Below are 22,758 nucleotides of genomic sequence, written 5' to 3'. Positions count from 1 at the left end.
GCAGCGGCAGTCGAGGAAACGCAGTCGGCCCGGTATCCGACTGACTCGTTCAACAACTGCAGTGCCCGTCTCATCAGAAGCTAATAAAAGTCACAATCATTACCCTCCTCACGCACGTCTTGACCCGTGTCGACGCTGCGCTGCGGGATTTGCTGGGAGGTGGTCGAACGGCCCGCCACCGAGATGCGCTGCACTGCACTGCAGTGTTTGCGCCGTCCGCGCGCACCCCCGATCCTGCAGATAGAGGGAGCTCCGTTTCGGCCATCTCTCAACAAAACGGACCCAATCCAATGCGAGCACCACACGGCATGGATGGATATGGATCCCAGATTAGTCGACGGGCCCCGTGCTGTGTCCCTTGCGCCGGTGCCCCAGGACCCTGGCCCCGGGCACCGCGCCAAGTCCCTGCGTCGTGCGCCAGATAGCGAGTCGACATTGGATTCGGGTGCCGAGAGCAATGGTCCATGTCTGGCGGCGGGCAGCGAAGCCGCAGCAATTGCCTGACGTCGGCTGAATTGCCCCGAGTGTCGCGCCATTTGCTGCTGACGCCCGTGGACGCGCCGTCATGGATCGGGCAATGTTCGGTCTTTCCTGACGGGGCCCACTGCTGCGCTCCGGTGCGGGTAGTAGTGGGTTCCGATGCGGATGGTTTGGTGTTCTGGTGCGCTGTGGTGCGCGGCCAGACGGTGGCGCCAGTGCTTTAGTAAAGCGGCATCTTACCTAACCCAGGGCCAGGCGCGACAGCCACAGTGCCCGTGTGGCTCAGAGACCCCGAGTCCCCGTCGCTGAGTCAGAATTGGCTCTCAAGTGCCTCCGTCACGTGATGTCGTACTGTACCTCTCATGCTGCGCGCCCTTGTCAGCCCACTCCACTGTCACGGAGGTAGTACCTAGGTACCAAGAAGGGGGGGGACCGTGGCTGGGCAACGGCGCCTGTGGCAGCTGATGCCCATCCTTTGGGGCACTAACACCTTGCTCTGCGCCCATCGTCGTCACACCTCAGCTCTCTCCGACCACGCACCGACTGACGACATCCAACATCGCCGCAGCGACCCGCAACCGCTCCGGCTGCGACTTCGACCTCGATTTTTCCCCTGCTACCGATCCTTTATCCGGTCACCATGGTGGTACGTGCGCTCATGTTCCCCCCTCGCCGCGAGCTATCCAGGAGCTCCGGCCCGGCGTCGTGGTTGCGCACGCCGCGTGCCCGGATCCTGCCAAAGCAAAGTGGCACACCCGCTGCTCTAGGCGCAACATCGTCTAAGAAGTCCTTTTGTAGCTCCTCAACCTGCTGACGTTGGGGCTCTGGTCAAAGGTTGGACGACTGACGCACTACGCTTTCGATGCCGTTCTCAGTATGTGCTGTGCCACCCCGCCCTATGTGAAGGTCGAGGTCGAGGTCGAGGTCGAAGTCGAAGGGGCCTTGGAATCGATGCTAACCCGTGTTCCGTTCAGTTTCTGCGTTTCTCGCAGGGATGAAGCGCTCAACGGGCCTGACGTGAGTATACATCCTGATCCTGCCCTCCATGGCCCCCGCGCTCGAGATGCTTGCCGGCGAATGCGACTGACACGTGCCCATGCTGCGGGATGTCCTAGGCCCAGTTTCAAGACCGACAAAGTCGCCGGCGACAACAAGGAAGTCTCGAAATGGATTGACAAGTACTTAGGAGTTGGCGAGTGGGTCATGGATCAGTCGGTCGCCATCGCCGGCTCCAGCGGCTTCTTTGAGCGCACCCGATGAGGAGCATCGTCGCAGCTTTCGCAGCTTCTGGGGTCCGCATCTGGGTTGGACCGCTACTTCCTCCACGTCGTCGAACCTCCTCCCTCCTTCTCATCGCTGTACGCTGTGTCTCGATTCGTGCTCGCTGCGGCTCGTCGGAATAGTCGTGCGGAAATATCCGCGTCGGGTGCTGTTGGAGACGTCATGCTCGTAGGGCCCCTCGCAAAGGGAGTGCCGAGCTCAGCATCGTGTGCGTCTTTACTGGGGCGTTTTGGGACTGGTTCGTGGGCTCGCGGGGCCGCCGTTGTCGATTTTTTGGTCAATCTCGTCGTCAAAAATCAACTCATTACCTCATGACGAAAGGGGGCTCGGGGGCGTCTGGCGAATTTCGAAACCCGTTGCTGGTCGCGTCGGGGTCTGCTGCCGTGCCATCCCCACAACCGGCTCATAGCCGAGGTTACCCGTGACTCGCTGCCCGCCTGCGTTTCCCGGCAAGCGCAAGATGCTACATACCTACCTAGGTAGCTTTGGGCGAATTCACTAATACTATTGACATAATGAACGTTAGTGGTTAGTCAGTCAAGACGAGTTTCTAAATCCATGGATGATGCTACGTAGCCAGTGCACGCGCTCTTCTGCTCTGTGCGAAGCATAGAGGTGACTCTATATGGGACCCCAAAGGTCCCCCGCACGTTTCTCACACCGCAGCTGTTGGCAGGCAATTCATGATAAAGAGGCAAGACATGTCGATATGGTATTCAATCGCTCGCATGCTTTCATGCTAAGTGCTCAAGCCCGGCCGAGTCGTTAGTACATGGTCATCTCATCGTTGCGTGGCGGTTCACATTAGTCGCGCCTATCATGCTCGGCCAGAAATTCGGGCGGCACCTCATTCTCGCTGTCCACTCTCTGCGACGGGGGGCCGTGGGCGTCGCTACCATGGCCATCGAACGACGGAGGGCCGCTTTGATCCGATGGCGAAACTAAGAGATCTGCTGGGACTTCGTCGTCGCTCTCTTGCCTAGCAAGGCTGCCGCCATCCGTCAGTCGGTGCTCTTCAGCTGCCGCGTCGCGCTCGTAGAGATCGTGAGGTGGTGGTTCGCCGTCAATGTCGACCAGAGCCCTGAGCATGCTGTAGGCCTCCCGAAACGCCTCCAATTCGGCTCCAATAGCGCAGATCAGAAGGTTCCACCCATTGCGCTCTGCTAGGTTTGCTCGTTGCTCGAGTTCGGATACAATCCCATCCATTCGCGGAAGCTGGCCAAGAATCATGTCCTCCTTGGACGGCTGCTTCTCCTTGCCCTTAGACGAGGGCAGCGCCGAGGGATCTGTCCCGCATCTCAGAATGCCACGTAGGCTCGACTCAAAGTCCGACACCAGGGTCATGACCTCGTACCATGTAGCACCGCCAGCCTCCAGAGCCAGCCTCTCTTGATGGACCTGCGCCTTTCGCCTTTCCAAAAGGATCCTCTCCGCTTCCCACCACGCCTCCGCCATGTCCATCGTTCGTCGCTCTGGGATCAGCCGCATGAACTCATGGCCTCCGGTTGAGGAGGGTGCACCGTGGCCGACCATGTCGCCGTCCAGTGGCAGCACGGGAGGGGCACGCATCAGTTCCCTGACCTTGCCATCTACATCTCCCAGTGCGCCTCGATAGCCGCTGAGACCAGCGTCTCTCTTGCTCCTGACTTCTTTCATTTGGTCGCGTAGCCAACGACGCCGGTTTCGCATTCCTACTAGCTTCTCCTCGAGCGCGCGAATGTCGCCATCCAGCACGTCATGCTTCTTCTCGAGGTCTCGAAGTTCCTTCCCGAGTGGCTCTTCCTCGTCGCCTTCGAGGACCTGTAGCTCGTCGAATATGCCGGCTCGCGTGGTTCTCAACTTGTTCAAACGTGCAAGAGCTAGGCTTCTGGCTGAAAGAGCAGTATCGATGTGGGTCTCCTCCTCTCCTTTCAAGTCTGCAAGTGCCTGCATAGATTTGCGCAGTCCACTTCTCGCACCCCGAAGGCCAACCGAACGGGCTTTCGCCGGTTGCCGGACCGGGATCACATTCCCTTCTGAAGTGGCTCGAGGCGGCAGATATAGACTTTTTGGCATCCTGGACCTGGAACTGGCGGTGGAATAGAAGGTGCCGGTGGGAGTACTGCTCCCGGCATCGCTGTGTCCGTCTGCATCGCTGTTGGAAGTCACGTCGAGTGTTTCAGCCGTACCCGCGAGCAAACCCGCGGCCTGCAGATCGAGAAGGTGCTGCACATCTAGCTCCAGGGCTTGTTCTCGGCGATGCAAGGCCCGCCACGCCGAGTCTGCGTTTTGAGCCGGGGAATTTGGCCCTTGACCAAACAGGACACTGCTTACTGTCGCGCGACCAGTGGCCACAAAGCTTTGGTGCTGCCGGTTGCCATCGTGTCTCGATCTGGAGGTGCCGGGTCTGTTGGCCAAGAGCCTCGAGGCAGCGATAGGTGGTGGAGGGCCGGCAAACATTGCGGGAGAATTCGCGAGCTTGGACGACGAGCCCGACGAGCTCGGTCTGTCGAGCCAAGAGCTCGGTGATGCCTCCCGGTCCATACCCAGGGCGGCGTGCTTTCGAAGACGAGGTTGCGGCGGCTCGATATCGAAAGCTGGAGCGGCATCGTAAGGCTGAGGATCGAGTTCGTCGAGTTGGTACTCGCTTGGCGGCCCCCTTGAGGAGTGTCTCTGCGACGCTCTCGAGGATTGGCTTCCGACGCCGCCTAGCGGTTCGGACCTGCGCTGGGACGACGGGGCCATGGCGAAGCAGTGGATGCTGGTGCAACGATAACGAGGCAGGCCCGGTATGGTTCTGTCGACGCGAGACGTAGCCCTGCACTCCTGGGCATCGCATCAGCGGCGGAAGCGGTGACGTCGTCGTAACTGAAACGGGCCCGATGAGGTACTCCTCAGGGGTCACGTACATGCGTACACGAGGACGCTTTCCAGGCTCGCATGTACGATGGCCGAGGTGGTGTGATACGATGCTACTGTAGTCTGTAGTTGCGGGCGTGACCCATGCAAGACAGCTCTTGGGAGAGGGACGGCTTGTTAGAGGTACAGGTAGTATCCAAGGTGAGTACCACCTGTTAGTTAGAGGTACCTTAGGTAGGTAGTTCCCTGAGGTACCACCTGGTAGGTACCTATACCTAAGGCACCTCTTTTGATGGCTGCCCGCAACGCAGACGCCCAGGCACTACTAACCTTGCCTGCACAGCGGCGCTACGACACCTATCCCCTGCCCATCTTTTAGGTAAGATTTGAGAATGACATGATGTGCCGCTGCCTCGAACGCTGCGCTACACGTGGTAGATTTATCGCAGAGCTTCAACCCACAACCAACCGACCATCCTAGACACGAGTTGTCCTCCACGCCATCCACATTGGCGACGGGTGCGCCGAAAGGGGCTTCCGGCCGACTCACACAGTGACGCAGCCCAGCATCGCCAGCCCTGACTCGACGCTGTCTTGCTCGCCGCCAGCCGGGCACGAGGCGGGGACCCTGCGCGCCGTTGAGCCCGCAGCCACGGTGCACGCCGAAGAGTGTGGTGGCGGACCGCAAGGTTCTCGAGGCATTCCAGGTTGGCGTGACACTGGAACCCGGCTCTCCTCGCCCCTTGGCTCGACGACCTCCCGCGCGCGCGTGCGTGGACGAGCAGCAGGGACGCAGTCGTCTGCCAGCGCGACTCGGAGACAACGACGCTGCCATCCATGAGCCAATCACAACAGCAGTCCCTGGCGCGACGGCCGGTGGGAGCTGCGCCTGGCGGTGCCCCTGGGGGTGGAGGTGCTCACGGGGGCGCCGCGTTCCAGTACAGTGGCGCCGGCGCCGGCGGCGGTGGTGCTGGTGCCAGTGCAGGTGGCAGCGCTGCGGCTGCTGGCCCTCCTCACCTCCCTGCTGCTGCATCTGCTCTCGGCGTCTCAGCCGCCCCGGCGTCAGTCGTTCCAGCTGGCGTTAGCGCGGCGACGACGGTGGCTGCTGTTGCAACGCCCGCTGACGGGGGCAGGCAGGACGAGCTGCACATGTCTGCGGCACCCGCGAACAGCACCACCACCACGGCGTCCAGCCCCCACGCCGGCCAACCGCAGCATCAGATGGCATCGTCGTCGGCCTCGTCGCGCGACTACGCGCCGCACATCAAGCTTGACCAGCCTCCCGCGCCTGCCAGCGCCTACGGCCAGCACCACCACCACTCGCAGAGCCCCGCGAGCTTCTCCGTGCCCAACATCCTCCAGCCTGGCGGCATGTCGCGCCAACCCGCAATGTCGCCCAATGCGGCGCCCACCATGCACGGCTCCCTGCCTCCGCCCTCGGCCGCCGCGCCCGCGTCGTCGTCCTCGCAGCCAGTCTCCTCGCACGACTACCACCAGCAGGCTCCATCGAAGCCATCCCTAGTCATGCCGCACTCTCACTCCTACTCCCGCTCCAGCCCAGCCGCGGCCGCCTACGACACGCCGCCGTCTGCCTCGTACCATGCCTACACGCCCACCACGCCTGGTGGCTCCTCATCGCAGTTCATGTCCCCCGGCGACGCTGCGAAATACAATGCCCCGGGCTCTCAGCGCAACTTCTCCAACACGCCGCTTGGTCTCGCCGACATCCGGCCACGCGCCGATTCGAGCATGTCGGACGGCGGCCCCGGGTCTATGGGCCATGACCTGGTCAACGCCCAGCCCGGGCCCAGCAACTATCTGGCTCCCTGGGCCGTATATGCCTTCGACTGGTGCAAGTGGCGGCCCCAGGGCAATGGCGCCGGCAAGCTTGCCGTCGGCAGCTACCTCGAGGACGGCCACAACTTTGTGAGTTCCGGCTCCTTTCTCTAGCCGCCCCTCGCTCTTCTGACCCCCGGTCCAGATTCAGATCCTCGACAGCCAGGTTGTTCAAGCTCCGCCGGAGGTATACACACCGGGCGCGTCCAAGTATAGTCTCGAGTTCAACAAGGTGGCTGAGGCGACGCATTCGTATCCCGTCACCCGTCTTCTATGGGAGCCCCCTTCCTCCCAAAAGCAATCCACTGACCTCCTTGCCACCTCTGGCGATCATCTCCGGCTGTGGTCACTACCTTCAGAGACTCCAGCAAATCCGGGCAACAACATCACCCGCGCGTCGCGGGACGCCGCAATCACCAAGCTGACTCCCCTCGCTCTGCTCTCCAACTCCAAGACACCAGACCACACTGCTCCACTCACATCTCTCGACTGGAACACGGTCTCGCCGAGCTTGATCATTACGTCCAGCATCGACACGACCTGCACCATCTGGGATATCCCTTCACTTACAGCCAAGACGCAGCTCATCGCGCACGACAAGGAGGTTTACGACGTGCGTTTCTGCGCAAACAGTGTCGATGTGTTCGTCAGCTGCGGTCAGGATGGCAGTGTCCGGATGTTTGACTTGCGCAGCTTGGAGCACTCAACCATCATCTACGAGCCCACTGGCAAGGAGGACAGAGGTATGCCCTCGCCTATGAGCCTTGGGGAACCCGCGCACTAACCACATCTTGCTTGGCAGAGAACGCCGGACGGGTAAGCCCGACGACAGCACAGCAGTCCATGACGACGCCTCCGCCATTGCTACGCCTGGCCACGTCCCCTCACGATACCCATCTATTGGCGACGTTTGCGCAGGACTCCAATATCATTCGCATCCTGGATGTCAGACAGCCTGGCCAAGCGCTCCTCGAGCTGCGTGGGCATACAAATTCCATCAACTGCCTCGAGTGGTCACCGCTGCGACGAGGCACGCTTGCGTCTGGAGGCGACGATTGCCAGGTTCTGATATGGGACCTCTTATCGTCGAACTCATCGGTGGGCGGCCCGCCCGTGAATGGGACGCCGCAGCAAGACAACCATCGCAACCCGGTTGCCTGCTGGGACTGCGAGTATGAAGTTGGCAACCTCGGCTGGGTACCACAACTTCCAAATGCTGATTACGGTGAGTGGCTCGGCGTAAGCGCCGGGCGCGGAGTCTGGGCTACGCGGTTGATGTGACGTATCGCGTGAGGCCGTTCACGGTGGGTGGCTAGACTGTCATGAACAGCGGTCGGTCGGGCAGGACCAGCATCTTCGCGTGGTTTTGTCACAGAACACGAGTGCGCGTCGGCTGGAGGACCCTGGAGATGTTGCGGCAGCGTGCATGTTGAAACATCAGGATCGTTGGCGGTAGCCCTGCGCGCGGCCTTTGGACTGGCGAATGCTGGTCGGAGGGTAGCAAAGCCGCCGGTGCTGCTCGTCTCTACTCTGGCCGACGTTGATGGGCGTGGTTATGGTGTCAATTGCATGCACGAGAGAGGTGAATATTCCGAGGCAACGGCAATTGTATGGTGCATCCTTGCGCCAGCTTAGCATACGACTCAAAAATAGAACATGACTAGTTCCAGTAATTTGTGATGCCCTGCAGCAGACATACCTTCCCACCCGACGGCCTACGCCATGATGCATCCCAGTGCCCCAGGCCATTACCGGGAAGCTCCCCCTCCTTTCCCGGCCCTTCGCGTGCAATATGCCAGCGGCCCGGGCTGCCAGGAGTTGCACCGAGCTACCTCACACAATAGAAACCCGAGGTTCGAGGTCAGATCAACGAGTATAATATGCGCTGCAGGGTAGGTAAGCAAGACAGCCGACACACCGCGCAGCCGTCAAGTGGACAGTCCATTGTCCGACGATTAGCCGGGCCAGTGTCAACCTTGCCTTGACGCTCAATAGTTTCTCGAAAGGGATCACTCTTCTTTCATCAACAAACACCCCAACATCGGCCTTTCCCACGCCCGAAGCGGCTTGTTGCTGTACCTGACGCGTCTGCGCCATAGCGATTTGACGCAATTCGCTGCCAGGAAGGGTCTCAGCTTCGTGCAACGGCCTGCTCGGCGCGAATGATGGCGTCCAACGAGCTCCCTCGATTCGATGATTCCGAGGACGAGGAGGACTTCAACCCAGCCCCTGCCGACCTGTCCGAAGACGAGGGCGCTGAAAGAGAAGAGGAAGATGAGCGGCCAGATCGAAGTGCCGGGGCCGGCCGCAGCGATTTGGGAGACGACAATGAAGATGCTCCGCGGCGGAGGTCGCGGGCCAGTGGCTCCCGCGACCGTGAAGAAGACGACGATAAAGACGCGCGCGCTCGAGACGGGGACGACGACGACGACGAAAACACCAGAGATAACAGGGAAGATGAGAACCGCAGTGGCGACGACGACGACGAAGAAGGCGAAGGGGTAGATGACGACGAAGACGACGAAGACGAAGATGATGTGCAACAGGTCAGTGCATCGCCGAACCTCTTCCCCGAAGCTCTCACTCGTCCTGACCATGCCAACAGGGCCATCGCAGAAAAAGACGCCGCGACAGGCGCAATGCCTTCTTTGATATCGAAGCCGAAGTCGACGACGAGGACGAAGCTGAAGACGAAGAGAAGGATGGCGAAGAGATCGAGGACTTCATCGACAACGCACATCCCGATGATGTAGCCGAGAGTGCACGTCTCGACGACGATAGACGACACCGTGAGCTTGATCGCCGTCGTGAGATGGAGGCAAGCATGGACGCGGAGAAGCAGGCCGAGATCCTGAGGCAGAGGTATGGCAAGCGCGGTCCGTCCAAAGGATTTGGCGACTCTGCGGTCGTGCCGAAACGACTCCTTCTTCCTAGCGTCGATGATCCCAGCATTTGGGCCGTCCGCTGCAAGGAAGGCAAGGAGCGGGAAGTCGTCATGTCAATCACCAAGCGAATCGAGGAGCGGGCCGACACTAAGGGCGAACTAGCAATTACCGCCGCCTTCGAGCGAGGAGGTGCTCAGTCTGTGATGAAGGGTTTCATTTACGTCGAGGCCCAGCGCCAAACTGACATTCTCGTTGCTCTCGACGGCATGCTCAATGTTTACCCACGGTCGAAAATGACGCTCGTGGATATCAAAGACATGCCTGAGCTGCTTCGCGTTACTAAGACGCCAACACTTGAACCTGGAGCCTGGGTTCGTCTCCGCCGTCCTGCCAAACATGCTGGAGATCTGGCCCAAGTCCTCGACGTTACGGAGAACGGCCTCGAAGCACGAGTTCGCTTTATCCCGAGGCTGGACTATGGCATGCGAGACGATGCCCTGGCGTCACTCACCACGGACGGCAAGAGGAAGAGGCCAGGCGGTATGGCAGGCCCACGCCCGCCCCAGAGGCTGTTCAGCGAGGTGGAGGCTCGGAAGCGCCACCCTCGCCATATTCAAGGAAACCCAACGACCAACACCTGGTCGTACATGGGTGATGAGTTTGAAAACGGCTTTCAGGTCAGGGACGTCAAGATACAACAACTTGTGGTTACCGATGTCAATCCCTCACTGGAAGAGGTGACGCGGTTCGCGTCGGGCGCTGAGGATGGCACCGAGAACCTGGACCTCAAGGCCCTCGCCGCCAGCTTGAAGGACAGCAACACACTCGTCACCTACCTGCCAGGCGATATCGTCGAGGTCTATTCAGGCGAGCAACGGGGCGTCGTCGGCAAGGCGACCAATGTGCAGGGCGACATTGTCACGATGAGCGTTACGGAAGGCGACTTGAACGGCCAAACCATCGAAGTGCCCATCAAGGCCCTCAGGAAACGCTTCAAGATTGGCGACCACGTCAAGGTAATTGGTGGTAGCAAGTTCCGAGACGAAGTTGGCACTGTGGTCAAGATCTCAGAGGACCGCGTCACCCTCTTGACGGACCAGACGAATACCGAGGTCACAGTCTTTAGCAAAGACCTCCGCGAGGCGAGTGATATTGGCGGCCAGGGATCCCTGGGGCAGTACACCCTTCATGACCTTGTTCAACTTGACCCTACCACCGTCGGTTGCGTCGTGAAGGTTGATCGCGAGTCGCTTGTCGTGCTTGACCAGTACGGGGACACGCGCCAGATTATGCCGTCGCAGATTTCCAACAGGTTGCCGAAGCGGAAGCAGGCTGTCGCTGCCGACCGTGACGGTTCGGAGATTCGACTAGACGACAAGGTCAAGGAATTCACCGGCCAACAACGACAGGGCAAGATCATTCACATCCACCGCTCGTACATCTTTCTTCACACCAATGACAGCACGGAGAACGCGGGAGTGTTTGTGACCAAGGCCAGCATGGTGAATACGGTCGCAGCGAAGGGTGGCCGTGTCAGCTCGGCCTCCTCGGGCCCCGACCTGGATGCCATGAACCCAGCCCTCAAGATACATAAGAACGGAGCTGAGAACAAACCCATTCAGCAGCCTGTCAAGACATTCGGCCGTGATCGTGCCATCAACCAGACCGCCATCATCAAAAAGGGCCCCTACAAGGGACTGTTGGGCATCGTCAAAGACACCACCGACACGCATGCCAGAGTGGAGCTGCACACCAAGGGAAAGACCATTACTGTTCCACGAGAGTCGCTGAGTTTCCGGGACAAGACCACAGGTGCCGCCATTGATATCAACGGAAGGGGCCGTGGCCCGCCTGGAGGAGGATTCAACCGCGGAAGCGGTGACAGGGTACCTGGCTGGCAGGGAGGGTCACGTACGCCGATGGGCGCTGGGGGATCTGATAGAGTGCCGGCTTGGGGATCACGGAGTAGGCCCCCCCCTTCCTGCGCGTGGTGACTATTGCGCGTCAGTTATGCTAACGGTCACATCTAGCACCAGCCGCAACGGGTGGTAGGACACCCGCATGGAAGGCACAGGACCCCTCAGGGTCTCGCACGCCGGCTTGGGCAGACGGTTCGAGGACGGTCAACCCCTACGACGGCAGCCGGACTGCGTACGGGACTGGATCCCGGACGCCGGCCTGGCAGTCGGGAGCCCGCACCCCGGCCGTGGGCGACGCGTTTGGTGCCGGATCCCGCACCCCGGCATACGGAGGTTCAGGCGGCATGGACAGCTGGGGATCGGGATCCAAAACACCTGCGTGGGGAGCGTCCGCGCCCACTCCCGGTGCCAGCGGCAACGACTCGTGGGGGTACACGCCGGGCGCCGGCGGATCCGGGCCATACGACGCACCAACGCCAGGTGCCGGCATGAGTGCTCCTACTCCAGGGGCATTGAATGCTCCAACACCGGGAGCGTACTCCGCTCCGACGCCTGCGGCAAGCGCGCCGACTCCGGGTGGTGGCTGGCAGGGCGGATGGGGTGCAGATGCGGCACCCACTCCGGCAGCGGGAGCACCAACGCCGGGAGCAAGCGGATACTATGGAGCGCCGACGCCAGCTGCGTACGGCGGGCTGCCTGAGACGCCAGCTGCCAGCGGGCCTAGATATACTGATGACGACTGATCGTAGGTGGTGGCGACAGCAGCATCCAGTGGGAGGGGTTAGGATGCGAGGGCCCGCAGACCGATGCGGCGTCTTAGTGTTCGGCCTGGTTGTGATATTATTTTCCAAAAGGGTACCCGCGGGATGCGGCGGTAAATCACGGATGGGGGCCCGGCAGCAGGAGGGGTGGGTGGCAACAGCTTGTGTATTGTAAGTGAATGCATCACATCGATAGGGGCTCTGTTTTCAGCGATGACGAATGTGTTCGTGCATGGATCCGGCCACTTTCAAGAAAGAAAGAAAAGACCTGGTCCGGGGTTCGCGGCTACTGCAGCAGACGTAGCGTCAGGTTCTCAGCCACTGTGAAGCACGGAGCATGATTGATCGGCCCCGTGTGCGTGTCTACTATATAGTGGTGGTGGTGGTGCGAGGGCGTGGTCATTGCCGAGAGCATGGATTATTATTATTTATTATTATAGTACTTTACGTATAGGACATCCCTATCGGGGCAAAAGACGCGCTAAACTATAATATATATAAAAGAGGGTCTTAAAGATATAATAGGAGCCGGTCCGTTTAATACTTATTATATTCTTATATAAAGGAGACTATATAAAAGTAAAAATTATATAAAAGAAACTCTTATATAAAGAAGACTATATAAAAGTAAAAGTTATATAAAGGAACCTCTTATTTTAAAGTTATAAGTATAACTTAGTTTTAGGAGCTGCCCTTTCCTATAACTTAATTACGTCTTTATATAACTATTTTACTTAGTTATTTAGGACTTTAATACTTATTATTTTAAAGCTTAAACTATTATTATTAGCTAGCTAGTTTAATTAGCTTATTGGCATATATATAAGTACTATTTTTTCCTAATATTAATATAGACTAATCCCTCCCTTAATAAGGATTCCCTAAATAAATAAAGTAGCCGCACTAAGATAGAAGAAGATAAACTCTCTATATATAAATGTTTATACCTTATTAGGGCTCTAATGGGGCCCCGGCGGGCGTATAGCCGGGCGGCATATAGAAAAATTCCTATACCTAACAGGCTGTTACTAACTTAATAGCTCGAGAGAGAGGGAAATTTTATCGGGGAGTGTTATGCCGAGAGCATAGAGCTATAGCTAGGGACGCAATAGGGTAGGTAACATTCTTGCCTCCTGCATACTCTCCCGAGTCTCGACACTCTGCGATGGCCTATGCTGCAACGACTACGATGGCACCAATGCGATTCAGGTCTGCTTGGACTATTGGCAGGGCCTCGATATACAGTCATAGCCAACGACGATGCACCAGCGGCTCGACAAGATCGCCTGTACATGATTCCCGGTCGGCTGCTTCGAGTCGTCCGACTGGCCGTGCGGTGCAGTCCAAAGACGAGAACGGGATACGAACGGCCGAAGTGAGGGAAGCTGCACTGCGCGCGGCGCGCATAAGGCGGGCTTCAGAGCGGGGTGATCGAGAGAACGAGGACGCCCGCCGCAAGCAGGAGCGGGACGAGTATCAGAAGCGCTACAACACGGCCGCGAGGAAGTGGGTGTCGTCCATCATTGCCCTGCCAATTCTACTGGTGACCAGCTACTATCTCTTTGACCGACGTGAGTACGCATCAAACAAGGCCGGGTGGCATAGCATGTGGTGTCACTGCTGACAGAGACGGCTTTGTAGTGGCGCTGGGACACGACCAGAAAGTGATACCCCATGGTACGGCGCCCGGGACGCTCGACGACAAGAAAGCATGATGGCGACTGCGACCTGGAAATGATTTTACCCCTGGTAATGTGATGCAGGCGTGGCATAACGGACGGTTGCGAGCACAAGACTACACTGCCAGGGGTCGCAGTCGTAGCCTCACGACAACCCGAGGCATCGCCCAGCGTCGACGGCGGGCAGGTCGGCCTCGGGCTGAGAATCCTACCGCAAACGCATTGTACAATCATCATCCGTGGCGGCCTCGAGATCTTTGGCCAGTCGCCGCCCGGATGCCTTATTCGAGCGAACGTGCACGCCCGGCACAGGACAGCACCAGGCAGAAATACTGAATACAATGCGACCTTGGCAGGGATATGCGGCCGCCCCAAGAAAGTTAATTCTATTACTGCGCCAGAACATACCATTCTCCATGGGGTCAGGGGGTTGTGTAAATGAACAAGTTGATGGCACGTGGTTGCCTACTCCGAGCGCCAACGGAGAGATCGACCCCATGGGCATCTAGACCGGGACCGACGTCATACCAAGGACGTGGAACAACTCGATCATGTCCTGGGCGATATTGACCTCCTCAATGAGGTTGCCGGCATTGATGACGAGAAAGCGTTCCAGGTCACCGGGTCACCAGGCTTGAGCGCCCTACAGATAGTTGGAACAAATGTCAATCCAATATCGACAGCAGGCACTTTGCGGCAGTGGTACTCACGTCGGCGCAAACTAGTCCTTGCCCATGATAGCCTCGGCCTTCCAGCGGATGGCAATATTATGCCCCTCGGCCACCCAATGAATCACCTTGAACTCGGATGTTTCCCAGCCCGCATGCGCGAACTTGACAAAGTTAACGAATGCCCCGGGGTCGTTGGCAACGACGGGAGCGCTGCCGTTGGCCGATGGAGGACGGTCAATGTTGAGCTTGACGTCCTGGAAGAGAACCCTGTCCGCCAGCGATAGGTCACCGCCCCAGAGCGTTAGGTAGTCGTCTCGGGTCTGGGTGAGCTCTTGGCGAGAAGGCATCTTGTTGGTTTTGCGGCAGCGAGATGTTGGGTTGGCAAGAGCCAAAATGGGAAGCGGAAGCACGAGGCAGAGCACCGTGTACAGAAGGCGTGAGGTGGCCGCGATGCGCATGGGGGCCAACCGATGTGGTATATTGAACGCTCTCGGCTGCTTGCATTCAAGAAAGCATGCAAGGACTCTCTCATTGTTAAAAAGGATCACATAAAATGGTGCACACGGCCTGCCAGGGTTGCTTGTCCGCTCGGGAACGGAGGCGGCGCGGGGGAAGTTGTACACGCCAGCTGGCCGCTGGCCGCTGGCCGCTGCCCGGTGTGATGGACCGACTGAAGAGCTCAACGAGCGTAAGCTGATACCACTCGCCCATGGCCCGCATGGATCAACGTGATATCCGGAACATGGTGTCGCGCACTCGGCCCCGTCACGGGACGTTCTCGGAGAGCCTCCGTTTGCCCGTCTCGGGAACATTCACCCGCTTCGTTGGCTATTACGAGCTGCAAAAACTTGGCATAGCCATGAATGGTAGTGAATAACGCGCAAGGCAGATACTGCGAGTGTCACTGGTGGCTTGGCTGGCTAAACGCAGTTCATTGATCATGGCTTGCTAATTGCCGTCCGCTACAGACAGACACATACTGGGAGACAAGATGAGCATGGCGACAATGGGCAGCCCATGCAGCCCGAAACCCCAGTTCGCCATCCATGGCAACTTCCAAGCGTCTGCTAGTTGCTTGTGAAGCCCCCGTCGACGACGAGGGCCGCACCGTGCATGAAGCTGCTCATGGGCGAGGCCAGGAAGACGATGCTATCGGCGACCTCCTCCGGGGTTGCCATGCGCTTCATGGGTGTCTGCGCGACGTGATCGTGCAGGGGACTTTCGGGATGGGCGTCCATGTGGGCCGAGGTGAGCGGCGTGGCGACGTAGCCCGGGCAAATGGCGTTGATGCGGATCTTGTCTGGGGCATAGGCGTTGGCATCCGCCTTTGTGAGGCCGAGAACGCCTGCTCAGGGGGAGCGCTGTCCGTCAGCTACCGGCGAGGAGGCACACGCATGATAAGGGTTGCCGCACCGTGCTTTGTCGTCGTGTAGGCGCTCTGGTAGAGCGGGCTCCTGGGCCCGACGACGCCATACATGGACGCTACGTTGACGATGACACCACGACCGCGGCGATGGCCCAAGTCTCTTTGTCGCCCATCAGCAGGGGAGCGGCCCGTGGGATGAGACGGTCTCGGGGGAGAACAAGAGCAATGCGTTTGGGGGGGTTGGGTTGGGTTGGCACCCACTCTTGACCGATCATGGCGGCCAGCTCCTCCTTCTGGCAGCGATACACGCCATTGAGGTTGATGCCGATGACGCGCTGCCACTCGTTCTCGTCGATCTCGTGCGTGCGCAAACCCCGGCCGGCAACGCCAGCGTTGTTGACGGCGACGTCGAGGCGGCCAAAGCGGGCGACGGCCTGGGCAACACCGGCCTTGACCTCGTCGACATTGCCGACGTCGAGGTGCAGCGGCAGCACCTCGACGTGCGGGTGACTCTCGCGAAGGGTCTGGATAGAGGCGTTGAGGGCGTCGAGGTTGATGTCGGCCAGCGCCAGCTGCGTGATGCCGTGCTGGGCGAAGGCGAGTGCCGTGGCGTATCCGATGCCTATGCGAAGGGGCGGCATGGACGGGGTCGGGTCAGCCATTTACGCATCCATCCAGGCCAGGAGATGGACCGACTCACCGGACGCGGCTCCGGTGACGAGGGCGGAGCCCCGGAGAATTGGTTCGGCAGTGGGCATGGGGGGCAGATGCGATGATGGATCGATCGGTCGTGTCAGGCGCAAGTGGCGCAGAGTCCTATGCCGTTCCGGGAGCTCTTTCAGGATCTCTTCAGGTCGCCGAATGAGCCGCTCATCGCATCACTACTAGTACGTACTAACGTAGCAGATGGCTTTTGATCAACAATCACAGGCCTGGTGAGCCAGCCGCTGGGTGGGCCGGCTGGCGGCACTTTGCACCGATACGTACGTAGAAGGCCGAGGCATGGATCCCCTATTAGTAGTTACTACCTAGCAACTAACGTTAGTAGTCGTACTCCATAGGCCGGGCGGGTGAGGGGCCAAACGTGCAAACTCAACAAAGTAACTTACTTGGCTGGTTTGCGGATCAATGGGGACGAGCCGACTGCAATGAACAAACGACAACCGTGACAACAGACAACACATGCCGACGGCGAGGCTACTGGCGGCACGCTGCCTGGTCGTTCTGAAATGCGCTCTTCTCACGTCACATGCTCAGGAACCCGTGGCCGCCACGATGGAAGGCACGTCGTGAAGGGAAAATGCCGCATTACCTCCTCTTGTCACTTGCTTGACATCGGGCCACGGCGAGTTCGGCCGTCGCCTGCTCACATGGCGCTCGAGAAGATGACGGGCAATTGATATGATGGGTGAGTTGCTGAGAACGAACAACGGTATCACGGCTACTCTTGAGCGCAACATGCCGGGCAAAGCTCACCAGGCATCTCTGAACGTGTATATTTATATATATGGCTGACGATGCGCCTGCCGCCTAGCCGTCCCGATGTAGTCTTCAACGCCTTACCACCTCATATGAACGAATGCCAGGGCCAGAGAGTAGCATCTCCGTGCGTCTTGACCAACAATCCCATGGATGATGCAACAAATACAATGAAACCTGCGCGGCGGCATGTACAGGTAGATTCATTCAACTCTGTTCAATAGCGGGCACCTTTGCCAGAAAAGTGCCAGGCAAGGGAGCATGTCAAAGGATGCGTCCGATGTCCTGCGGCATCATGCTCGACTCATGATGACGGGGACGAGGGCCCAGCCTTTGGGCCAAAGCGATCGATGCCGTTGCGGATGCTGCTGTCGACGCGCTTGGCCATCTTCTCAAGTGGCAGGCGGCTCTCAACACGCTGGACAGCCCTGGAGATGGGGGGTTCAATGCGTTGCACGGTGCGCTCGACGGGAGGGGCGAAGTAGGTAATGTTGCGCTCCCATCTAGGCGCCCACTTTGTCGTCTGACGGGCGAGGCGCTCCTCGGCGCCAGGCATGACGAGATAGAGCGGCGTCAGGACACCCACGCCAGCAGCACCCATGCAGAGGACCTCGGAGGTCTTGGCCCGGGGTAACTTTGGGACGCGGTGAGGCATGATGGATGATGGGTTATTGCGTTGACTGTGCCAGTGTCAGCAGTGGACTAAGTGTCTTGTCGGGGAGAGAGTGAGACTGACTTGACGTGGTAGTACGAGAATGACGACGGCGACGGTGTCAGCGTCGTAAAGCCCGGCAGGTGATGGGCACGTGGCCAAGGGCAGTGTTGGTCAAGAGCAGGTGATGAGTCTGTCGGTGACGATGAGTGATTGATGATGTCGAAGAGTTGAGGACGGCACGGGGGGGATGGATGGTTTGTGAGGGGGAGCAGCAATGCAGGTATGGTGTGGTGTGGGAGGGCTGGCCTATCTTATACCGTCGCAGGAGGCGAACCTTGGGGGGGTCCAGAGAGGGGGAGCCGGTCCTACCTGCCTTGCCTGCATAAGTACTGTAGGTATCGCTGCTTGTTGCCTCGCACGGCTGTCAGTACTCGCAGGGTACCTACACCATCCTTCCATCCTCCCTCACTCCCACTCGCTCGTGACGGCAGCGTACACAGTCTAGTGCGCTGCGTCTGCACGGTATGGCCTTTTGTTCCATTGCTGAACTGCCTCACCCTTTTACCGCATCCAGCCGTGAATTATGCCCTGGAGCCCTTGTTAGATGGCTTATACCTGTCGGGGACGTGGACCAAGAAGCCTGTCCAAGTTGCTCTCTTAGATGCGTTGCGCACTTCTGTCACGGCAGAGTCAACTTGCAACGGCGTCTGTCTATACTGTGCGCGCTGCGCCCACCCGGCACCGTCGTTGTGGCGTGCGCTGCTTCCGGCCAGTCAAACTCAATGCTCCTCCCTCATCCGTGCTTGTGCCGCCCGCTGCGGCTGCGACGTTCCACAGCTGAGGCAGTGGGTGACGACAGGAGTGTGGGTGGTGCAGGAGGTAGACGACATGTACCCAGGCGTTTGTGGCGTGTTCCCCCTCACCCCCCTACGAAGTACCTGCGTGCCTGTCGGGCAATGCAACAACAATCTGCGTCTGTGGTTCGAGCTCCCTCCCTCTTCCCCTCATGCACCGGGCAAGGTGTGCACACCCAAGCAGCCCTCACCGGCAGTGTTGCCGACCGCCCGTGAGGCAATAGAGCAATCGCTGTGCACCAAGTGCTTTCTTATGACCGTCGCCGCGCGGCGATCGCGACATCATACTGTGCGTAGGTGCTTGTGTCGCCGGAGAGACCCTTGTTCATTGCCAAGAGCCTTCCCCGCACGCAGGTCCCGCCTCCACGATCCAGACCCACATTCCCCGGACTCTGACTGGGTCCAGCCCCGTCCTTCACTTTAGCAGCTACTTCTCAGGCCACGGGCTCCACGCATTGACACGCTCCCCTATCCCTTTAACAGTTATAATACCTAGGCTAGATCATATAGCAAAAGGAGCCATTCCATAGCTAGGCCGGCGCTATAAGAACGCTCGCTTCTAATAGATTATATCTTTGTTTTCTTAAGTTATATAAAACCGTTACTTAGTTATTTCATAGCCTTAATCTAGGCTAAATAGCCCTTCCTAGTATTCTTAGGGGGCTCTAGTCCGCAGTACTAGTAACCGATAGTAACAACTATAGCCCTAACGCTTATAATTGCTTTATGTAAAGGGTATACGTAGTACCCTCACCCTATAGTCATAGCTTACCACTAATGAATGAACGGAAGGCAGGCTCTAAGTCTAAAATGCGATGCCTAAATCCCCCGTGGTCGAAGAACCCCGATGTCACGCAGATGAGTTTTATCAGTCTCGTCCGTGAAACAAACATGCACGTACGGTAAGCCGGCATCACCTTTCTGACCGTTGATGATGCAAGGATGCATGGCGTCAGGTAGTTTGACCGCCTCCTTCGGCGCTAGCTGCCCAATCGTTGGCATCAACATATAGAGGACTGCTTCAGGACCGACTCGCGGTCTGACATTGTCAGCGAGGAAGGCGCAAAGCTCGTTAATGTCAGACTTGTGTCCAAGGTATCGAGACCCAAGGGGGTTGTCTCGGTCAAGGTCCTTGAACTTTGACCACCACGAAAGTGCCCCTGTGAAAGGCAGCGAAGTAGTGGGGGACGTCACTGTTGCCGCGCGTCTCTATCATATCCCGAACCCAGGAAGGTATTCGTCCCGGAAGGAAGTGCCCCTCCTACATTGACGGAGGACATGTTTGCTTCGATGGCCTGCAGTGAGACGGCCATCTTCTCTGCCTGTCGGCCAATCGCTCGATGTCTGCCGCGGCATCTGCCAGGATGGTAATCGCGGCGTACTGACCTACGAGACTGGGGCAGTGATACTGGGCGAGCGGGTCTCTGATAGATTCGAGTATTTCCCTTTAGTCGGAGACGTGCTCCAGGATCGGGTCTTTGAGGATGTGGAGCTGCCCTAAGATATGAGGCTTGTAGTCGTCGAGAGCTTTAGCAATAATGGATAAGCGTTGTTCTACGGGGTCTAAACTTAGAGCCGAAACGATCTGTCTAAAAATTGGGGGTAGCTCTAAGACTTTTAACAATTTGTAATACTTGCTTGACCCCTATCTTCCCACTCCGGCTATTCCGGTTCTAACCCTTTTTCTAACCCCTTATTGGGTTATAGTTTCCTACCGCGGCCTATAGTAGAGTTATTTTATTCGCAGAGTTCCTAATAGTCCCCTATTATATTATAGACGCTCTTAAACTATATTCTTAGTTAATATTTATAATCTAATTTAGTTTAATAGTTATAATTCTAGGCGCTAATAAAATATTTATAAGACTTTATATATTAAGTATTATTATTTATAGGGGAGTATAAAGCTATATATCTAACTCTATATATTTTACTTTAAGTGAAGGAAGAAAAGTCTAAGGGTAAAGGTATTCTATATATTTTATAATAGTAATAATATAGTTAGTTTAGTTAAGTAAGAGAGATAATAGCTATATTAGCTAATAAGTAGCGCCTATCACTATAAACTAAGATTAAAGCTTAAAGAGCTTAAATAATAAAATATAAATAAGCTATAAAAGGATATTTACCTATATATAATAATTATATAGCTATTAGTCTTAGCTAATTACGATTTTACAACTATCCCCCCTTAAGATAGTTATTTTAACTATAAGAAATAATTATAAAGCCATTAATATTATAAGATATAATAGCTTATAATATATAACTTTAACCTTTATAGCTAAATTAAGTTTAAGAGTTATAATAGCCTAAGATTACTCTTAAATATAAATAAATATTATTATTAATTTAGCGCCCTTAATTTTAAATAATATAATTAAGGAAAGGAACTTATAATAATTAAGGTAATATTAAAAGGCCCTTATTAATAAAAGTCTTACCCTTATTATTAAAAACTTTATAATTACTTTTAATTATATATTTAATAATAGCTATTTATAATTAGCTAAAATATAATAAGTAATACTATTCGCATAAATAGAAAAGTCTAGCCGCATAAATAATATATATTTTTTATTTTTCTAGCTAATCGCGTACTATATAGCCCCTACCTTTATATAAATAAGGTATATATATAAGCGCGGGCCGGCTATAATAGCCTATTATAGCCTATATAAAATACTATATAGCAGTACGACCGGTAATATTATAGCTATGCCTCTTAATGTGCCTCTAATAGCTATATCGCGGGCTCCTAGCTATAGGTAAAAGACTATAGACGAAGACGGCTAAGAGGTATTATGAGGTAGCTATAATAGCGGGCGGTAAAGGCAGCGCTATAGGGTAAGGAGAGCTACTTAAGCCTATTAACGGCATTACGAATGGCGGCAGCTTTAGCTTTATAGCTAGCCCTTATATAAGCACCTAGCTAGCCCGGCCCGGCCTAGAATAATATAGTTCTAATATTATAATATCGTAAGGAAATAACGGAAATACGTTTTTAGGCCCTACTAGCGCTATAGCTTCGTCTACCTCGGTTAATAATAGGCGCAGGCGCAGGCGCGGCGCCCTTACTGCCCGGTATAGTATATAGTATAGAAAACGATTCCTTAATATTATAATATAATAAGGAAATCATAGAAACGCGTTTTTAAGCGAATTAAGCTATACTAACGCGCGGGCGCGGGCGCTATATTATAACGATAGTAGTTTAATTAAAGTTTAATTAAGATATTAGCGTACGTTATAGCGCGCTGATTTTATCCTATATTTATATATTAAAAATAGCTAGCGCGGTCTAGGGGTAGGATACGGGCCTAGAAAAAAAGTAGATTATCTATATAGCTAAACTTTTATATCTATATAAATAGTATTACTTAATATAATACCCTTTAATATTTTAAGATATTAAAAACCTATTAAAATTAAAGTAATATTATTTATAAAGGAAGAAAACTCTCGCTATAAAGGTACTTTATACCCTAATTTTTCTTTTAGTTAATTATACGCTATATATCCTTATATACGTAATTAAGGTATATAAGTATATAAGTCGCTATATAAGGCCCTATATTAACCTATTATATAATAGCTATAGCTATAACTATATAATAAGTATTAATATAATCTCTTTATATTATAGCTAATATCTTAAAAGCCTCTTAATGCTATTATTAACTATATTATACTATTAAATAGCTATATTATAGGCTTATAATTAAAGATATAAATCTTAGGCTTATTTTTAATTTATTTACTTTACTGGCTATATTATAGCTAGCTACTATCGAGCTTAGCGACCCTCTTATAGACTATAACCCTAATAAGTTAATTAATAATAATTTTATAGTATATTAATCCTAGACTTACCTTTATTAAATTCCTTTAATACTTTTTAAAATATCTTCGACTTTTTAATAGCTTTCTATTATAAAAATAGCGCCTATTTTATTAAAGCCTCCTTTATTAATAAGTATAAGATTAATAACGTCTCTTAACTTATATACTTTATCTTTTATTATAATTATAGCTCTTAACGTTAATCTAAAAG

At 55.2% G+C, this 22,758-nt stretch overlaps 8 protein-coding genes across 10 annotated transcripts; 4 read left to right on the top strand and 4 right to left on the bottom strand.

Moving 5' to 3' along the window:
- The first annotated feature begins 1,101 nt into the window (after positions 1-1,101).
- Positions 1,102-2,292, top strand: JDV02_010533 (uncharacterized protein). Its single transcript, XM_047992280.1, has 2 exons — positions 1,102-1,126; positions 1,315-2,292. The coding sequence occupies exons 1-2, from the start codon at positions 1,121-1,123 to the stop codon at positions 1,738-1,740; spliced, it is 432 nt and encodes a 143-aa protein (XP_047848294.1). The 5' UTR covers positions 1,102-1,120; the 3' UTR covers positions 1,741-2,292.
- A 190-nt stretch (positions 2,293-2,482) lies between these two features.
- JDV02_010532 (uncharacterized protein) lies at positions 2,483-4,737 on the bottom strand. The gene has a single exon (XM_047992279.1). The coding sequence runs from the start codon at positions 4,483-4,485 to the stop codon at positions 2,566-2,568; it is 1,920 nt and encodes a 639-aa protein (XP_047848293.1). The 5' UTR covers positions 4,486-4,737; the 3' UTR covers positions 2,483-2,565.
- A 256-nt stretch (positions 4,738-4,993) lies between these two features.
- On the top strand, positions 4,994-8,096 carry JDV02_010531 (uncharacterized protein). Its single transcript, XM_047992278.1, has 3 exons — positions 4,994-6,525; positions 6,581-7,178; positions 7,238-8,096. Exons 1-3 carry the CDS (start codon positions 5,437-5,439, stop codon positions 7,714-7,716), a joined length of 2,166 nt encoding a protein of 721 aa, XP_047848292.1. The 5' UTR covers positions 4,994-5,436; the 3' UTR covers positions 7,717-8,096.
- Positions 8,097-8,229: 133 nt separating this feature from the next.
- On the top strand, positions 8,230-12,508 carry SPT5 (transcription elongation factor spt5). The gene is made up of 3 exons (XM_047992277.1): positions 8,230-8,981; positions 9,041-11,285; positions 11,351-12,508. Exons 1-3 carry the CDS (start codon positions 8,598-8,600, stop codon positions 11,980-11,982), a joined length of 3,261 nt encoding a protein of 1,086 aa, XP_047848291.1. The 5' UTR covers positions 8,230-8,597; the 3' UTR covers positions 11,983-12,508.
- A 752-nt stretch (positions 12,509-13,260) lies between these two features.
- JDV02_010529 (uncharacterized protein) lies at positions 13,261-13,715 on the top strand (the record flags this gene model as incomplete). The annotated part of the gene is made up of 3 exons (XM_047992276.1): positions 13,261-13,288; positions 13,350-13,571; positions 13,642-13,715. The coding sequence occupies 3 exons, from the start codon at positions 13,261-13,263 to the stop codon at positions 13,713-13,715; spliced, it is 324 nt and encodes a 107-aa protein (XP_047848290.1).
- A 685-nt stretch (positions 13,716-14,400) lies between these two features.
- On the bottom strand, positions 14,401-14,808 carry JDV02_010528 (uncharacterized protein; the record flags this gene model as incomplete). The annotated part of the gene is made up of 1 exon (XM_047992275.1): positions 14,401-14,808. One exon carries the CDS (start codon positions 14,806-14,808, stop codon positions 14,401-14,403), a length of 408 nt encoding a protein of 135 aa, XP_047848289.1.
- Positions 14,809-15,265: 457 nt separating this feature from the next.
- On the bottom strand, positions 15,266-16,980 carry JDV02_010527 (uncharacterized protein). 3 transcript variants are annotated; one of them, XM_047992274.1, is made up of 6 exons: positions 16,826-16,980; positions 16,704-16,744; positions 16,417-16,626; positions 15,978-16,338; positions 15,764-15,876; positions 15,266-15,695 (listed from the first exon to the last, which is right to left on the bottom strand). In XM_047992274.1, exons 3-6 carry the CDS (start codon positions 16,472-16,474, stop codon positions 15,418-15,420), a joined length of 810 nt encoding a protein of 269 aa, XP_047848288.1. In that variant the 5' UTR covers positions 16,475-16,626; positions 16,704-16,744; positions 16,826-16,980; the 3' UTR covers positions 15,266-15,417. The 3 variants fall into 3 exon arrangements, with proteins under 3 accessions (XP_047848288.1, XP_047848287.1, XP_047848286.1); XM_047992273.1 differs by having other exon boundaries at positions 15,266-15,876; positions 16,417-16,610; XM_047992272.1 differs by lacking the exons at positions 16,704-16,744; positions 16,826-16,980 and having other exon boundaries at positions 15,978-16,431.
- Positions 16,981-17,499: 519 nt separating this feature from the next.
- Positions 17,500-17,850, bottom strand: JDV02_010526 (uncharacterized protein; the record flags this gene model as incomplete). The annotated part of the gene is made up of 1 exon (XM_047992271.1): positions 17,500-17,850. The coding sequence occupies one exon, from the start codon at positions 17,848-17,850 to the stop codon at positions 17,500-17,502; it is 351 nt and encodes a 116-aa protein (XP_047848285.1).
- Between the last annotated feature and the right edge of the window lie 4,908 nt (positions 17,851-22,758).

This window comes from Purpureocillium takamizusanense, chromosome 13 (assembly GCF_022605165.1).
Source record: "Purpureocillium takamizusanense chromosome 13, complete sequence".
In the NCBI taxonomy this organism is placed as follows: Eukaryota; Fungi; Ascomycota; class Sordariomycetes; order Hypocreales; family Ophiocordycipitaceae; genus Purpureocillium; species Purpureocillium takamizusanense.
Note: the sequence above shows the minus strand (reverse complement) of the source record. Positions and strands in the feature narration are given on the sequence as shown.

Excerpts from the sequence above, each read along its gene's own strand:
- JDV02_010527 (XM_047992274.1), bottom strand. The coding sequence starts at position 16,474 with ATGCCCACTGCCGAACCAATTCTCCGGGGCTCCGCCCTCGTCACCGGA. Across the intron at positions 16,339-16,416 it reads CGTCACCGGAGCCGCGTCCG|GCATCGGATACGCCACGGCA; the intron begins GTGAGTCGGTCC and ends CCCTTCGCATAG. Across the intron at positions 15,696-15,763 it reads CTACACGACGACAAAGCACG|GCGTTCTCGGCCTCACAAAG; the intron begins GTGCGGCAACCC and ends CCCCCTGAGCAG.
- JDV02_010531 (XM_047992278.1), top strand. The coding sequence starts at position 5,437 with ATGAGCCAATCACAACAGCAGTCCCTGGCGCGACGGCCGGTGGGAGCT. Across the intron at positions 6,526-6,580 it reads TCGAGGACGGCCACAACTTT|ATTCAGATCCTCGACAGCCA; the intron begins GTGAGTTCCGGC and ends CCCCCGGTCCAG. Across the intron at positions 7,179-7,237 it reads CACTGGCAAGGAGGACAGAG|AGAACGCCGGACGGGTAAGC; the intron begins GTATGCCCTCGC and ends CTTGCTTGGCAG.
- JDV02_010532 (XM_047992279.1), bottom strand. The coding sequence starts at position 4,485 with ATGGCCCCGTCGTCCCAGCGCAGGTCCGAACCGCTAGGCGGCGTCGGA.
- SPT5 (XM_047992277.1), top strand. The coding sequence starts at position 8,598 with ATGATGGCGTCCAACGAGCTCCCTCGATTCGATGATTCCGAGGACGAG. Across the intron at positions 8,982-9,040 it reads ACGAAGATGATGTGCAACAG|GGCCATCGCAGAAAAAGACG; the intron begins GTCAGTGCATCG and ends CCATGCCAACAG. Across the intron at positions 11,286-11,350 it reads GCCGGCTTGGGGATCACGGA|CACCAGCCGCAACGGGTGGT; the intron begins GTAGGCCCCCCC and ends GGTCACATCTAG.